The following is a 19,231-nucleotide window of genomic DNA, read 5'->3' as shown; positions in this document are numbered from 1 at the left end:
CGTGAGAAGGTCAATAGAAGAAAAGGATAAGCATCCACAAATAACCTTACATGGCATTGACATGATTGTTATTCCCCACATTGATCAACATAATTAAGTTTCTCCTCCTCCAAATGTTGCAATGCAGCCACATGAAATTCAACAAACACAAAACATGTTGCAATTCAACCTTCCACACAATATACCTCTATAAATGGGCAGATATGGATATTCTAATAATGGTCATCGCCAAATTTAACACAAGAATTAGGAATTTTTTACCATTTTGGGTATTTTTCCCAAACAATTTACCAAAATGAATTGGTCAGCAAACTATTTATCTATCATGAATTTTCTATGTCATGTAAGATTCAGGAGCCACTAACCAAAGTGGCGTCTCATAGTCAACTTTTGTCCTTATCTAGGAGGCGCCACCTTGTAGTGTAACATCACCTCAAGTGTGGTGTTAGAACAAGAGGCATTAGTCAACACTACTTTTCCAAGAGGCACCCATCAAAGCCACTTCTCCCTACCTACATCCATCTATTTGTGCTCATTTCCAAAGCAAGTCAATGAAGGAGGCGTTAGACAAAAAATTACCTCCAACTGTTGGATAAATTAAAAGCAAAAATAATACATGAAGTTGAATTTTTGGTAATTGAATTGAAATCTTGTTAGAAAATAATACATGAAGCTGAATGACATGTGAAAACTAACAAAACACAATGTCTTAAAATTATAATGACAATTTTTTTTCATTATTTTGTTCATTGACACCAAAGTGATCTCAATTTAGCGGGTAATTACTCTTTTTGTTCCCTTAGTGCCTATAGTGGCTACATGTTTGTGTATGTTGAGATTCTACCCAATCAATTTCGCTCCTTATGTGCATAGACTATGGTTGAGCTTTGACATATAATTTGGAGTCATCTAGAACAATGATAAGGTCACTTCTTTCGGGGGTGGTTTTGTAACACCCCTAGTTACTATTATGATTTTTTCTTAATTCATTTTCGTAATTATGGAATCAAAGAATTAACTTAAGACAAATTGTCCATCTATCCTTTCCCTAAATCATGAATAACTTTGTTGTCTTTGCTTTAAAACATCATCATTTGGGATCATTTTAAAAACGATAAGTCATATTGAGATAATACTCGTTATAAGTTAAATAAGGCTTCCATCAATGTCATATCTTTCAATAAGAAACAATTTATTTTATAAAATATTTTATTTCTATTAAGCCAATACAAAACAATAAAAGTTCATTTGTAGATTCTCGATAATACCTTGTTAAACAACTACATATGTTTATATTCCTGAAATTAGGTACTTAATACATCTAAGTCACATACAAAAGAATGACAACAACATAAAATTAAAACTTAATCTAGCCTTTTACACAAAAGAAAGGACTAAGAATTAGAATAGTGACTCGAAGAAAACCCAACCCTTTCATACCCATTGGAGCATCTAGAACTTAGTGGTCTTACACATTTTAAGATGGATTATGATTGGGATTACACCCTCGTCATGGTACAATGACGAGCTCTCACCAACCTTAGTTATGCCTCACATTTTGTTAGGGTTGCAAAGTTAGCATTGTGGCTACATAACCATAAACTCAATGTCACACCCCAAAGGTGTAAAGCCAGCAAGCATACCTTGGGTACAATTTCACAATCATCTACCACTTTTGAGGATTGACTCCTCAACGACATTTCCCATCAGGATTGTCCTTTACAAGTTTACATGGGCTCATCTATTAGTAGTACCGAACGGCGGTCAACTAAACACATGAGGTCATCAACACATCATATAAAGATCGACAGTTCCACCACTATCTCAAGCGATTAACCCAGCATTATCCCATCCTTCACAAACATAACACACAATACAGGTGGAGCTCCCCACACAACCTCTCTAGAGCTTGCCTCCATAGCTGGTCATTACAAGAAGATCATATTTCTAGAATGGCATGTTATTAATAAACGTCAAATTTATATGATGTTCATATGCATTTTGTAATATTTATTTGGCATTTTAGTTAACTTTACACTTATTTTGAATCAAATTAGCTTTAAATTCGGTTTTTACTTGGTCTTAGGTAGAATTTTATGTTTTAGCTATTTTTAATGAATTTTTTTTATAGTTTTTCAGCAAAAACATGTCATTCTACCCAAAATTAGCAAAAAGTTCAGGAAGGAGAAATTGCGAAAATTGAAGATAAAAGCTACAAAAATCAAGAGCAAGATATTTTTCAAGAATAAATCAGCTGAAGAAGAAGATAATTACTTGAATTAATTAGAGATGTTATTTGTTTATAATTTCTTGTTATTATCTCCTTAGTTAAACCCCGCTACAATTCTATAAATAGGAGGCTAGACATTCATTGTAACAATGTAGAAGTCTCAAGCAATTCTTAGAATTATATTTTAGACTTCCACCTACTAGACACCTCTATTATTCCATTAGACACTCTAGGTTTCATTGTATTGTTTTTATGGGTGCAATTCCTTCCACCTAGGAAAAGGAAGGATGAACCTTGTATCAATTTAATATTTCATCTTGAATTCTTTATTTGTTTCCATACTTAATATTTTTATTTGTTTCCTTCCACCTAGGAAAGGGAAGGATGAACCTTGTATCAATTTAATAATTCATCTTGAATTCTTTATTTGTTTTCGTACTTAATGTTTTTATTTGATTGGTCATCTTATAAATGAATTCAGGAATTGACTTGCACTTTGATGAGTCTTGTTGAAATCCAAAAATCAATCAAGTACTTAATTGGGATTATCTCTAAGGATAAAATAATCTTGGTTAAGCTTCACTAATTCTCGACTATTAATGTTGATTGCTTGTTCGGTATGTCCAAGGCATTGGGTATTAGGCAAGTAGTTTAGAATCTGCGACCATGTGGGAGTTAGGATAGAACACATTAGTGGATTAGGGATGAGCAAGAGAAATGAGTAGAAAATTGTGAAGTTACAGTAGATCGAGCGAATTTCAAGTTCAAACCTAGACATTCATTCATCAAGATCGATGTCACCATCCAAGTCTAGTATTTCTATCTTTACTTAATTATTTTATTGTCATTTAATTTTTTTTGCAATTTATTTTATGTTATTTATTTCGTGACAATTACAAAAAAATATATACAAAAACCTAATTCTTAGGTAAATAAATACATGAAATCCCTCATTTGTTCCTTTGGGAGACAACCTATACGATAGTTCAGGTACTACATCATGATTAGGTTACACTTGGCCTATAAGTTGAATCTAATATGAAATAAAACCGTAACAGTTATCCACATCATAATCACGTCACGTTCTATACAATTTCACCATGAGTAAAACAAAAAAGGGATCTCCCTTCTTCTTCCATACTCACAAATAAACGTGATTTCACCCACATTAATATCAACTCATGCAAACACATGCACCACAACAACACATCACAATCCACAACAATGCCTTAAAGCATTCTTACTCATTCCATGAATTAGATTCATGCCTCATCCCACACTTTATTACATTTTATGTTATCCTTCTTTCTCTTAATATTATGCAGGGTTTATCATGACTCATGTTCTCCAAACAAGGGTCCTAAGGCTTACTCTAAGCTAATCCTTATGAATGTACTCCAATGTGCAAAGGTACCTAAGATTTACTACGTCTAACAATTTATTAGGGTCACACTCTTATTAAGTCTTTATTCATTGTTTAAAGTAGAGGAGAAAGTGTTGTAGAAGCATTGGAGGTTACCACTCCATAAATCAAGATTTTAGGTCCTTTTCCATTAGATTTCGTGCTAAGGTTGTTATAACTTGTAAATAAACACTTTAAGTTCTTTTCCTTTATTCATTGTTGTAACTTGTAAATCAACACTTACTACTTCTTATGCTTTTACAACACTTTCTACAAAAATAGTGAAGAATGAGTGGTTTGAAGCTTCAATTCTCAAGAACTAAGCAAATCAAGCAAGAACACTTTCTCCTTTTTTCTCCAAAAGCTCAGCCAAGGTAGAAAATGAAAGTGCAACAATGTGTTTCAAATGGAAGGGATTTAAGTGTTCAACAAGACTAAAACAATCAAATCAAATACTCAATGGGCTCAAGCACCCATTGGTTCTTAGGCTCCCTCATCTGACAATTGTCACTTTGACTGAAAGAAAATTTGATGGAGGGAGAGAGAATGGTGTTGGTTGTACAACTCTAGCTTGGCCATATATGGATAGTTTCGCTATTGAAATTTTTGCTATAAAGGGATAAAATAGGATTTCGACATAAAAGGAAATTTTGTTTTTACCAATTAAAGTAAATCTCTAGCTAATGAACATAGATAATGGTGCTAATTATACAACTCAAGGGTAATCACAATTAATCATGCACATAAATTTACATGGTGTGAATTTACATTGTCTAAAATTGCATAGTGTAGTTTTTACATTACATAAAAATCATGTTCTAAAGAAATTCTAATTTCTATTAAACTTATCACATGAAATAACATGCATATAACTAAAATTTGAAATTAACTAATTGAATCAAATTTTCATTATAATTAATTTTTAATATAAATTATATTTCTAAAGATCACACAACATAGAACTTTTTATACTATGAGTTGTAATTTTTAGGGTGTTAAAGGTTTTCTCTCAGTAAGGGAAATTTTAGTTGTCAAAATAGGCTTGAATGAAGCTTTCGATTTTGAACATGTTATCTATATACTGGTACGAAATGATTTCTACACATGCACATGTCGAATGCCGTGGGAGCAAGGATATATGTAAACTTGAAAACTCCACATTCGCAATAACATTCTTTTCAAATAACAGATCATGTTTTTCCTCTCATTTGTGTTACATGACTAAACAACACTTCAATGTCAACTTTTGTTTGGCCGATATCATATCTTTTAATGTGATAAGTACAAGCTTCAACATGATTTTTGTCAAAGGTATCTAGCAACCTTTTGCAGTGGCATCAACCGACATTGTATTTTGCTCTAGCTTGCAGATCTCTTTGCACAAAATATTGGACCAATCCATCATGTGTAACCTTGACCAAAGCAGTTATAGGCATACTTCGTGCATCTTTGAAAATCTTATTTATTGCTTCTAACAAATTGGTTGTCATATGGTCATACCTATGTTCACTCTGCTCATGTGTCAAGCTCCATTTTTCTTTCAAAATGTCCCCAATCCAACCTAAATTTCCCTACTAATCTCTTTAAATTTTTTAAGTCTTCATTCAAACCGGTGCAAAAATGTTGTATAACCTGCAAAGTTGTGTAAAAAAATTAATAATTTATTGATATGTGTTAACCAATAATTATATATAAATATAATGATCAACAAGTAGCTAATGTAATAAACTCTTGTTTTAATTTTGCATTCTTGAATTTGCGGTTGAAGTTGCTTGCAATATGATGAATGCAATACACATGATAAATATTAGGTGGTTGTCATCCTAGTCATATTGCAACAACTAATTTGATGTCTTGATATCGATTTGAGATCAAACATGTCTTATTGTTGGGTGATATGTTCTCGTTTCTTAGACAAAAACCACGACCAATCACTTTGTATCTCTTTTTCAACAATTGCAAAAGCAATTGGTGGTACACAACCATTTCCATCTTATGAAGTCATAATCAATAGGGTACCTTGATATTTGTAATACAATAATGTGCCACCAATTTGAATTATCAGCTTGCACGAGTTGAAGGCGTCAATAACAGACTTAAACGACCAAAAAATATGTTTAAACTACCAAAATTGTGTGTGAAGTACATCTTTATACCAAAAATTGATGGTTTCAATTTCATAAACGGATCCTAGATATTTTCATATTCACTCCAACCACTTATTTAATAGATTATATGATTCTTTCTAATCATCGTAAACCCTTGCTAAAATAATCTATTTAACTTTTCATGCTTTACGATACGATTTTATAATAGATTTTTCACTAAAATCTGTTCTTGAAGAATGGATATGGACATAGATGGGTCAGTTTCAATCATGGCTACACCAAAAAAAATTACAGTAAGAAAACGGTCCAAGATTACTACGAATACAAAAATTATATTATATAGAAAATGTTATTGCTGATGAGTTGAAATGTCAAGTTGGTATGATCTTGTGTTAAATTTATGTTGACACATAGATGTGGACCACCGTATTCGTTTATTGCCAATTTGTCAGTCTTGTAGGACAACCAAACTCTCATTCTCCAGAAACATCTATCTTCACTTCTTGGACATTTTAATTCAACTGTCGTTACCCTACATTCAACAATCTTGGATCTTTGATGCACATTCACTAAGACACTACAAGATTGTGGACATCTTATTTTGAATGAAAATGTATCCCTTTTATACAAATCTTGGCCAATCTTTCATGAACCAGGTACATCCAATTCAGGAAAATCCATTTCTTGGTCAAGATGATCCCAATTCATGTTGAAAAAAATGTGAAGATGAATCCAAAAGTGGTTGTTATGTTTGACCTATTAAGACAAAAAAAAATTATGTGTAATTAGTTGTAGTTGATTAATTTGAAATTATGTAAACTACTAATATTGTATACCATGTCCTTGTTGATTAATGAGGTTGACACCCTCATCTTCTGAGTTAAATGATTTTTCTTCTGGAATCTCCACATCCTCATCTACATTATCATAGTCAAAGTCATCATGGTCACCATGAACATCATCTTGACAATCATAATCATGCCTTAAATTTGTGACAAACTTTGCATTAGTAAAGTGTTAGTATATATTAGTGCCAACATGTGAAAAAATAATGTTATTAGTAAGTGTTGTGGAACAACTTGACCAATTCACCTTGCCAGCCGGGATTAACAAGCTATCACCTTGATCAATGTCGACGTAAAGCTTAATTCTAGTTGTAAAAGCATACGACTGAAAAACACTTATCATACATTGAACATCTTCATCATCACAGACTTCAAGTGCATCACAACTAGAGGGATTTGTAGTAGTAAGGAATCTACATGTAAACTTACTAATTATTTGATTATTAGAAAAGTCAAGATTTTTGTAAATCTTTTTGTTTTTAAGTTTTTGTAACTAATATTTGGATTAATCTCAATTCTTCTTTTAGATCCCTCAAATGTAATTTCCTCTAGCACTACATATTTTTTTACCATTTTAATAAATAAAAGCGATTACATAACTCATTGTAAAATACTAAAGTGTTGTGAACAAAATGACACTAAATTAGTTACACAAACAATGGAATTCACGAGAGAGAAATGAAGTTAATGGGATTTGTGCAACGCCAAGAAAATTAGCTTGTTCCAATAATTTGTTGATTTTAATCTGAACTACTATTGGTTCATGTTGTTGATGTTGACCTTGACCTTGTTGGTATTGGACTTACCTAAATTGTAAAACATGATCTACTCTATTGTTCTAGACAACTTCTACCACATGCATGACCTGCATTTATAGGAGTGACAAGTTATGTGGATCGAGATGTATAACTATAAATTTCGCCATTATATAAATTAAATTAAACCCCAAAATCTCATCAAAAGATATTTGTAATTGATATTTATTATATATTACATATGTAATGAAATATACAAAAAGAATTTAGATTATAAACAATTATTATACAATTTAATAATCATGTAACTTAATAAGAAATACATCACAAAAATTTCCGCTTAAATGCATAAATTATGGCAAACAAATTCTTTTAATTTTTTTCTACAAAGTAACAAAATGGCAACATAATTTTATATTAAATTTTTGTCTACAACTATATTTTTTTTCTACAAAGTAAGGAAATCACATCATTAAATTTTTATTAAATTTAATCTTTATACAACTGTATTTTTTTTTATAAGGGACTAACACCTGTAAAAAAATAACTGAATAAATTGAAGAATATATACAAAAAAAAATAACAAGACTTATATTGTAAGATGAAAGCAACAACACTACCACACCACATCGTTATCAACATCCTCAATAACACAAAAAACAAACCTCTTCAATAGCACAAACAAAGCACCTCAAGAATACGCTCAACATAAAAAATCTCTTTGCAACTTTAATGACAACACTTTCCTCATTTCACCGCATCTTATAGACAAAGCACAACATTAGATGGTGTCTCAAATACACTAATGGTAACATCCACCCTAGTGTCACCTTAGTACCTCATGAAGGTACAATCAAATTGCACCCTCTTTTTCATTACGTTGGAAATCACCATTGACTACCTTGAAAACACTTATGCTAGAAGGTGACCCTCTGACTGACACCTCTTGTTTTGATACTACACCTAAAGTGGTGTCACACTACATGGTGACACCTCCTAGATAAAAACAAGCATTGACAAGGAGGCATCATTTTGGTTGGAGCCTCCTAAATCCTACATGGCAAATAAAATCCATGACAAGTAAATATATTGCTAACCAACTCACTTTTGTAAATTGTTTGGGAAACATACAAAAAATGATTTAAAAAATCCAAGAATTGCTTTGCATTTAGATTGTACGGTACAATATATGGTGGAGTTTAACATTCACACAATATGATCGTGACCTGGGAATAGTTTAGGTGTTTGATTATTGATTTCACATACTTTCTTCTTTCATTAATCAAAGATCATGTAAGTTATAATATATATAAAAACTATTTCACCCATGTAATATGATTATGTTGTAAATATGAAATATTTGATAAACCACATCCCTCACAATGCAAAGGTAGGACATCATCCAAATCTTATTAAATTTTAACTTTCTAACTAGTTATAAAGAAAATGATAAAATCTTTTTTCTTATTCATGATATAAATTGACAAGTTATGATTACATATTAGCATTATTAAAATACTAATTTGACAATATTGAATTGGAAATTAAAAAACTAAATCCATAAGCATGATGATGCTTTTAACAAGATCAATGCAACAACAACCATTAAAATGATGAGTGATATAATTGTTCTACTTATTTTCGTTAATGTTTAATTAGTTTAAAAAACCAACTTGAAAACTCTTAAAAATGATACTATAAAACTCTAGTAGATACTTAAAAGTAAAGTTGTTGTTTACCATAAGCAATTGCTTTTTTTCATAACTTTGCAATATCCAAATCTTCTTTCTTGCCCTTTCTTGAAAAAGATACTTTACAATTTTTCAATTATAATTGAACTAAAAAGATTTCATATGTTAAATAATCTGGAAATTATAAATGATGTTTATGAAATTAAGGAAGAAAGTGAAACAGTCCAAACTTTTTAAACATTAAGACATGCATAAAGCTTCCAACATGCTAACAATACATTGTACATTAATAATGATTAATCATGATTAATTACAATAAATATTTGACTATTCTCTTACATATATTGTATAATTGTACATTTATAATTTATAACATAGTTTAACTTTTAGTTAAAATAACTTAAAACTCACAAAAATTCACAAAAATTCATTTAATTAAATTCTATGATTTCATTTAAAACTTTCAATGAAACTTTTAAAATTTGATTTTTCAATTTTCATGTTTTGAATTTTGTATATCAAGATTAACAAATTCATATTACATTTTCTCTTTTGTGACATGTTATTTCTCTTTGAGCTTGAGAAATATGACGGATGAAAATGAAAAAAAAATTAAAATATTTTCTTCCATAAAACTAAGCCAAGTTGCAAGTCATGCTATAAAATATTTTCTGTATGGGAAGACCAAAAAGAAAGAGATAAAAAGAACAAGTAACCACGACACAACTTTACACGACATTGCCATGATTGTTACTCCCCATATTGATCAACATAATTAAGTTCCTTCTCCTCCAAAATTTTGAAATGCAACCACATAAAATACAGTAAACACAAAACAAGTTACAATTCAACTTCCTATGTAGAATGTCTCTTCAAATGGATGAATATAGATATTCTAGCAATAACCTTTACAAAATTGGATACGGGAACTAGTTTCATATCTAGACCTTGTAGTATAATATATGTTGGAGTTTAACATCCATACAATATGACCATGAACAAGAAATATAGTGTTATTTCAATAATGACTTCTAAATGAGCAATTTACTAGAAGTTTCATGTATAATTTTCATTCAGTTGTCAAGTTATGTATATTTTTTCTTATTTGCTTAAAAGAGTAAGAAAAAAAATTTAAAAAAAGAATTACTCATTACTAAAATTACTAGCACAACTAAATTTTTATCAAACAAAATGGGATTTTATTAAATAAAATTATAAAAAAAATATTGGTAATTTATTTGTTTTTTGCTAATGAAAATATTTTCAATTTGAAAAAAAAATCAAATTTAGAAGCATGGTATAAAAAAACCCATCAAACTCATCTCCTTCTTACTCTGTATTAATATATGAAATAAAAATTATTTGATCAAGGTCGCACCCGAATCAAATAAACATGAAAATGCAGTAACTAGGAAGTGATCCTAGGTCGTTTCCCAACGAGCAATGACAAACCAAATGTTCATAATATACTTGCACAGTAACAGTAACGATTGGGGGGGTTTGTTTGTTTCGTGATTAAAGAGCAGAACAAGTAAACTGGAATTTTAAACTACTAATATTAAAAACGGGTTGTTTCCTCTGATTCAGAAGCCATTCTCTTATCCTGGGTTATGGAGAATTGGTCCCTAACAGTCAACCACTTAATCCAACCTTATTTCAATTTACTAAGCGAAAATCAACTTAGGGTTTTCAATACGTGATTAGGCACCACATACACCAGTTAGCCCTTCGTCCATTAAGCATGAACACAAGTTAGGCTCAGAGGCAATTAATCGAACACGAAGCGTGCACTGATTAATATTCACGAATTTGGGATAACTGGTGAAGGGAAAACTGCCAGGAAACCACATTACAAGCGAAACCTCAAAGAGAGTTGGGCTTCGTCCTCAAAAGGAAACAACACCAGAAAATCTAGCCTTCCATGGATTCAAACAGAAAACGCAAATGAAACATGAAGCAGAAACGTAAATGAACAGAAATGTAAATGAAACAGAAACGTAAATGAGAGTAGAAGAAGAAGCAAGAACGAAATTGTAATTAGAAGTAGAAAACGTAAAATTGCATTACGTGAACAGTAGCATCAAAGCAGAAAACGTAAAAACCCTAAAACCAAAGCTCTGAATAATGAATAGCATGACAGAATGCCTTGCACAAATCCCAAGGCTGCTATTTAAAAAGAGTCACTCAAAGTCACTGGGCCCTATTACAATACTCTGGCCCAAAACAAAATAAACACTGAACAACATAAAATAAAATTGTGAAATTTCCTAATTAGAAATTAACTAAGGTAAGCGCTGCTTTATTTGCCCTCTTCAAGTCCACAACCAAAATCCGGATTAAGCCCAATGTTTCATTAATTCCTGAAATTAGATTAAAAACATCAAATTAGCTAAATGGGCCCAAATAATAAAACTGCCTAATTAATTGACAATTAAGACCAATCAGTAATTAAAATGGTGCAAAAAGGGTTTAGAAAATAGAAGAAAATGATGGCACATCAAACTCATCTCCTTCTTACTCTGTATTAATATATGAAATAAAAATTATTTGTTATTTAGTAACTTTAAAATATTTTTACAAAGTATATTTTATTTTCAATTTTTATTTTTATTATCATCTATTTAGTTTTTACTTTTCTAGTTTTGAAACTTTTACTATTCTCTTTTAATAACTATCCAATACTTATTTTCATTTTCTTACTTTCATTTCAAAAAACAAGGATAACCGTCTCATATTATCCCGGTCAATTTTTCTCTATTTTTTCTTCTTCATTCTTGTCTTTTGAGTCATTTGAGTTATCATTCTTTTGTTATAGTTTATGCTTTCTTCTCTCTTTTATGTGTTCTATGTTTTTCTTCAAGGCTTCGAGCCACTATTTATATTTTTTGTTTTGATCAATGCTTTTGTTAATCATTTCATCTTTTTAGTTGGAGACTCAATGATATTTTATTTAATCTTCAATTAAAGTTAAATCCACAAAACACTTTTATTTTAGGTCTTTTTCTTTATTTTTTAAAGAGAAAGACACTTATGAAGCCATATCGTATTTTTTTATTAGTTTATTATGTTGATTAAGGTCGTACCCGAATCAAATAAACATTAAAATGTAGTACTAGGAAGTGATCCTAGGTCGTTTCCCAACGAGCAATGATAAACCAAATGTTCATAACAGATAGTAAGAAATAGTAACAAATTTGGGGGGTTGTTTGCTTTTGTAAATTAAATAGCGAGTAAAATTGAATTAGAAAAATATTAGAATTAAAATACGTTGCTTCCCCTTGATTCACAAGCAAGTCTCTTATCCTAGGTTGCGAGAATTTATCCTTTATCAATTCAACCACTTAATCCAACCCTCAATTAAATTACTAAGTGAAATTTAACATAAAGCATTCATTATGTGATTAAGCATCACACACACCAATTACTCATAAACGATCATTTAGCATGAACATAAATTAAGCGCAGAGACAATTAATCAAGCACTAAGCATGCATGAATTAATAGCAACAAATTCAGAGTAATTAGTGAAGAGGAAAAACTGAACAGAATTTAACAGTAATAATAGAACCTCAAAGAAAACTGTGCTTGATCCTCAAGAGAAAACAACGTTGTGGACTTAGCCTTCCATTAATCAAATAGAGAACGAAATTTTATTGATAAAACTAAAAGTCTGAACTGGAATTGTAAAAAATGAAAATAAAAGAGAAAGAGAAGAGAGACTAAAACTAAAAACGAAAAATAGAAGAGAGAGAGGAGAGAGAGAGCTAAACTAGAACCTTGGTGTTGTTATATAGTTTTTTCAGCCCCAAAGCTTACAAATCTGTTTTAAATCCAAGCCCATAAGTAAAATCAAATCAAATCTAGATAAGATAAGATAAGATCTAGATGAAATAATATCTAGATGAGATCAAATCTAAATAATATCTAGATAAGAAAAGATAAGATCTAATTTTGTAGGATAAATTAGTCTGCCCTCTTCAAGTCCAAGCCCTATGCTGGATTCAAGCTCAAGCCCAATTCTAGATTCAAGCCCAATGCTTCATTAATTCCTGAAATTAGATTAAAAACATCAAATTAGCTAAATGGGCCCAAATAATAAAACTGCCTAATAAATTTGATAATTAAGACTAATCAGTATTTAAAATGATGCAAAAAGGGTTAAGAAATAGGAGAAAATAATGGCACATCAAAACCCCCCATACTTAGCCTTTTGCCCTCCTAGGCAAAATGAAATAAAGAACAAAATCCAAGGATATCAAAGAGAGACAAACAAAAACATTTACATGTTTCTCAATGAACATCAAGGAATGGGTAACATCTAACATGAAGAGATCCAAAGAGTCAAGACATTCGTGAAAATCATCCAAGCAACCCAATCATGGCAAAATAGTTAATCAGCTCAATAATGAAAACTAATTAAGCCTCACAAAATATACACTCTATCTCTCAAGTGTCTAGGCTACTGTTTACTCTCGAAGCACCCATGAAAACAAACACCACATAGACTTGGCAAAATTCTAAAATTGACAAACGACTTGACAACAGATGCATATGAGGATCAAAAGGTCTTTAAAGGTTGTAATGGGGCCAAGGACAAGGTAGGGAAGAAAAATATGGAATAAGTAGCTAAATTCCAAAGGAATAGAGGAGCAATGGGGAATAAGTGGAAATTAAGTACAAGTAGTAAACCCAAACCCTCTAATATCAACAAAATCAACCAAGGCTCCTAAATCAAGTTCTCATATCAAGACCTTATTTATTCAACTTCACTTCTTTTCTTCTTCTTTTTTTTTTTTTGAAGAGTACGAAATTGCAGAATTTGTAGCAACTGATTTTTTTCATTTTTCATTTTTTTTATTGAACAGTACGAAATTGAAGATTAAAGAAAGAACTAGGCAATATATATATGTATATACATCAAGCATGGCCAAAATAAAACATTAAGCATGGCCAAAAATCATATCTTCCAATGAAACATACCCCTCCCCCCCCCCCCCCATACACTTATTCCCAACTTATTCCCAAAACAATTCGAAAACTCCAAAATTCCTTAAGGGTAAGGTGATATCATGGTTTTTCACTTAAGGCTTGTAATGAGCTTCAAAACAAAGAAAGGGGAAAATAGGCTCAAAGGGGCTATCAAAGGAATTAATTCAAGGTAAGTCCATTTGGCTAGAAGCTTATAAGAACGAAATTGCCTAAATCATTTCCAAATATGCATGTGAATTAGGAAGCATCAACAAGAATGAAACCAAGGCTATTGTGCAAGTAATCAATGGGGCAAAACACACCAAAAGATTATGATGATGGATGGCTCAAATTCTCACAAAGGTAAACTTATCACTTTCAAAACTATCATGACATGTAAAGGAAAAACAAGGATTTCAAGTCACAAAATGTCAAGAGACTTTTATTTTCAGAACAATTACCCATTACTTGAAAATATCCTATAATTCAAAGACAAACATGCAAATTTAACACAACAAAACTAACAAAATTAAACTAGAACCCAACAAAACTAACAAAATTAAACTAATTTAACACGACTAACAAAACCAAAACCAAAGAACACACTCCCCCCTATACTTAAACAACACATTGTCCTCAATGTGGCACAATTAAAAGATTAAAAGCAATTAAACCATCAAATAGAATCGGACAAATGTAATAAAAGTAAAGAAGGAGATAAGAAAGAAAAACTCCCTAAATCATGGTAGAGGAAGAGTAGGGTGGAGTAAGGAAATCTCTTCCACCACTACGTCCACTAAAGAAGGGTTTGTGAGGAATGGCTTAAGTCGGTGTCCATTGACCTTGAAGCTCTTGTTTGTGGAGTCGCTTTTGATCTCAACTGTACCATAAGGAAAAACATTAGTAACAACAAAAGGACCAATCCACTTAGACCTCAACTTACCACTCATGAGTCCAAGCTTAGAATTATACAATAACACTTTTTGCCCAACCATGAAGTCCTTCTTAATTATCATGCTATCATAGAACTTCTTGGTCTTTTCTTTATAGAACTTGGCATTCTCATAGGCTTCTAGGCAGATCTCATCTAACTCACTCAGTTGCAACTTTCTTTCCTCACCAGCTTGATCCATAGAGAAGTTGCAGGTCTTCACTGCCCAGTATGCTTTGTGCTCAATCTCCACTGGAAGATGACATGCCTTTCCAAAGACAACCCGATAAGGAGACATTCCTATGAGTGCTTTGTAGGCAGTCCTATATGCCCAAAGAGCATCATCTAGCCTGGTACTCCAATCTTTCCTGCTTGGTTGCACAATCTTCTCTAAAATTCTCTTGATCTCCCTGTTAGAAATTTCTACCTGTCCATTGGTTTGGGGGTGGTATGGTGTGGATACCTTATGGACAACCCCATACTTTTTAAGCAAGGCATGCATTGATTTGTTGCAAAAATGGGTTCCTTGATCACTAACGATTGCTTTAGGTACTCCAAACCTGCAAAACAGATTAGATATGACAAAATCTACAATAACCTTAGCATCATTAGTTCTAGTGGGCTTGGCTTCCACCCATTTTGAAACATAATCAAATGCATGGAGAATGTAAACCATAGTTGTCAAGACCGGTGTAGCGGAGCGGAGCGGTCGACCCCAAAATTGGGATAGCAGGATAGCAGATAGCGGGATGACCGCTATTGTAAAGTCTTTTTATATATGTTAAATAATTAATAATATGTATGTATATAAGTTCAAAAACAGAAAGATAACTTAATACATAGTTACTTAAACAAAAGTTAGTAGAAAGTCAAGCAAATAAAGGAAGCCTTAGTCCTTCTAACATAAAGCCTAAAGTAATTATAATAATAGACAAGTAGACATTAAAATTCAAATAGACAAATGGAAGTTTCTTAATACTAAATTACTAATCAGAATCTTCATCCTCTTCAAGATCCAAATCATTATGTTGTTGAAATCCATCACTCTCACTAGCATTAGAATTGTACTCTTCTTCCCCCTCATCTTCATTCTCTTCTTCCACTTCCACCACCTTTTTTCCTTTTTCATTTGTAGGTGCAAGTACAGCTGCTGCCTTGCTTATATGTGTTTGACTCCTTGTATTTTGTAAAGGTTCACCAGCCCCAGTTGCCTCAGCAACATCTAACCAATTCAAATCATCATCATCAAAAACCAAATCATTACCAGCTTCATCTCCTTCCAATTCTCCCAATAACCACTCATTGCTATCATCAATATCATTTAAAGCAATAGGATCAATCACATCATGACACTCAAAGCGATCTAGAAGAGCTTGATTATACTTAACATAAACCAAATCTTGAAGCTTTTGGTGCTCGAGCCTACTTGTCTTCTTTGAGTGAATCTATAATAATTTAAAAAACATGAATGTTAGTTACTTAGTTTCAATTTCAGCTTCTAAAGTTTCATAATTTAAAAAAAAACATGAATGTTAGTTACTTACATGCTCAAAGGTACTCCAATTACGCTCACATCCTGATGAGCTACAAGTCAAACTTAGAACTTTAATAGCAATGGTTTGCAAGTATGGTGTTTTTCCTCCATACAATTTCCACCACTCAGCTGTAAAATGCAATTCATATGCATTAGCATTTACACATATTATTAATTAATCATTCAAATTTATAAGTGAATTTTTCCACTTACCAGGAGATATTTCAGTCCTTGCTTTCGTTGCTGCAGTCATACCAAACCTCTCCCCAGCCCTTTTATACACTAGCAATTGTTTGTGAACTTCAACTACAAAATCATCATCTTCACTAAGCTTATCAATACATTTGTAGAGGCCATCCACCACTTCATTATCACTGTCAATGTTTGGATCAGTGTAAAAGAACTTTGGATTTAGATAATAACCCGTTGAATGCAAAGGGTGGTGAAGTTGGCAATCCCATCTTTTATCAATGATTGCAAGGATATCTTTATACTTCCCTTCATTGTTATTGAAAGCTCTTTGAATTGCTTCTTTGGCCCTATCCTTTGCTTCATAAATGAAACCTATTGCAGGTTTTTTTTCATTATCCACCAACCTCAACACACTTACAAGAGGCCCCATTGCCTTTAAAGCATAAACAACATCATTCCAAAATGATGGCATAAGAACAACATCTGTTGCTTGCTTCCCCTTGGGCTCTTTAGCTGCCTTAGACTTCAACCATTCATCTGAAGTAAACATCCTTCTAAGATTGGCCTTTTGCTTATGCAATCTTTGCAAAGTTAAGAAAGTGGTAGCAAATCTTGTAACTCCATGTCTCACTAATTCAGTTTTTTGTGTGAATTTCCTCATGGTGTTCAAAGCCAATGTATGGTTGTAAATGTAGCCTACAAGCCTGATGCCTCTCTGTATAACCCTTTTTACTTTTGGGATCTTTCCAATATCTTCTAGCATCAAGTCAAGACAATGTGCAGCACATGGAGTCCAAAATATTTTTGGTCTCGTGACTTGTAAAATTTTACCTAAAAAGACCAAAATCAATAAACTTGTATGAGTAGTGTAACAATTAAAAGTTATAACTACAAAAAAAAACTTAATTAAGTATGATTGAATTCTCACCCGCCAACACATAATTACTTCCATTGTCCGTCACCACTTGAATAACATTCTTTTCTCCAATCTCCTCAACAAAGCTATCCAAAAGCTCAAAGATCTTCTGACCAGTCTTCATGTATTCAGAAGCATCCACACTCCTCACAAATTGTGTTCCCAACGAACAATTTACCAAAAAGTTAATCAAAATTCTATTCTTCCTATCCGTCCAACCATCTGACATAATTGAACACCCATATTTGATTCGCTCCTCCTCATGACCCCTCAATAAGCCCTTCGTGTATTCCAACTCTTTTTTAAGGAGTGGAACTCTCAATTCATGATAGCTTGGAGGCTTTAAATGAGGACCATAGGTTCCAATCGCCTCAATCATCAACTTGAAACTTTTTGATTTAGCAACATTGAATGGTATTCCATTCCTAAAAAAGAAATGAGCAATGTACTAAACTGCCCTGTCTCTTGCAGCCTTGTTATAAGTTTCATTTACACTTGATTGTCTCATGGTTTTTCCTAATTTGATACTTTCTTCAGGTGCTTTGGAGAACAAAAAATCAATGGGGCCTTTTTTAGTTGTGATCCTCTTATTGGAAGCAGTTAAGGAGGCTTCATTTGATGTTGTTGGACGCTTTTTTCCACTTTTAAGTCGTGCAATCTCTAGGATCCCATCTTCCTCTTCCTCGTCTTCTTCTTGCATTGCCTCCATGTATGCTGCAGTTTCAGCTATTTTCTTCTCATAAGCAGCAATCATTTCTAATTTAACATCCTCCGGTACTTTTTTACAAGAACCCACATCTCCTTTTATTTGAAGTTGATGTCTTTTTGCTCTAGAAATTCCTCTCGTAGTCGTTTTGTGACAAAAATCACAGGTTACACTCTTCCTGTTATTTTTATCCTTTAAACTGTTCCATTTCCAAAAGGCATCTACCCTATCACCGATAGGCTTGAACAACGAAGACCCCTCTGAATTCAACATTCCAGTAGACTAAAGTCTAATGCACAGTAAGGAGACTAAAGCACTGCAACCAAATAAAAAATTACATAAAAAATTAAATGAACTGATTTTTGTTCCATATTTTTCTCAAAGTTTAACATGTCTTTTATCGACTAAAATTCTGCACTCTATTATGTAAATAAATAGTGTCACTCCCTAATGCTAGAGTTCTTACTTGAACAACAAAAAATTTGTGAACTAATTGACACAAACCATTCACAGTTACAGCCAAAGCCAAAAATTAGTAAGTAACAAGGTAAAAATTAATTAGTAAGTAACAAGGTAAAAATTAATTGACACAAACTATTCACAACTACAGTCAACTCTTTTTAAATTCTTTGGCTTTCATTTTTTGCACACATGCATCAACAGGTGGATAACAACTATGGCTGAGACTGTTCCTCAATTTTTTATTGTTGATTCAACACTTTGCTAGTTGCTACGAGAATTCTAGAATCTAGCATATGTGGCAGTCACATGACAGGTGGTGGATAATAAGTTAATAACTACTTCATGCTTCACAAAAAAATGAATTAAATTCATATAAAATAAAAATCACAATCACACAAAAAATCACAGCGCAGACACCCAAAAGGCCAAGACCCAACAACAAGGTAAGACCAAAAAAATCCTTTTCGTTGTCTTCCTCACCTCAAGCAAGG

General features: G+C 32.2%; 1 protein-coding gene across 1 annotated transcript; it reads right to left on the bottom strand.

The window, feature by feature from the left end:
* Window positions 1–6,562: 6,562 nt before the first annotated feature.
* Window positions 6,563–18,000, bottom strand: LOC114420396. The gene is made up of 6 exons (XM_028386304.1): window positions 17,585–18,000; window positions 16,678–17,487; window positions 16,475–16,593; window positions 16,076–16,375; window positions 6,833–6,910; window positions 6,563–6,739 (listed from the first exon to the last, which is right to left on the bottom strand). Exons 1-6 carry the CDS (start codon window positions 17,949–17,951, stop codon window positions 6,563–6,565), a joined length of 1,851 nt encoding a protein of 616 aa, XP_028242105.1. The 5' UTR covers window positions 17,952–18,000.
* Between the last annotated feature and the right edge of the window lie 1,231 nt (window positions 18,001–19,231).

The sequence above is a fragment of the Glycine soja genome, chromosome 7, assembly GCF_004193775.1.
Source record: "Glycine soja cultivar W05 chromosome 7, ASM419377v2, whole genome shotgun sequence".
Lineage (NCBI taxonomy): Eukaryota > Viridiplantae > Streptophyta > Magnoliopsida > Fabales > Fabaceae > Glycine > Glycine soja.
This window is presented reverse-complemented; position numbering and strand designations above follow the sequence as displayed.

Excerpts from the sequence above, each read along its gene's own strand:
- LOC114420396 (XM_028386304.1), bottom strand. The coding sequence starts at position 17,951 with ATGATTGAGGCGATTGGAACCTATGGTCCTCATTTAAAGCCTCCAAGC. Across the intron at positions 17,488-17,584 it reads AAGTAATTATGTGTTGGCGG|GTAAAATTTTACAAGTCACG; the intron begins GTGAGAATTCAA and ends TGGTCTTTTTAG. Across the intron at positions 16,376-16,474 it reads ATTGGAGTACCTTTGAGCAT|ATTCACTCAAAGAAGACAAG; the intron begins GTAAGTAACTAA and ends AAATTATTATAG.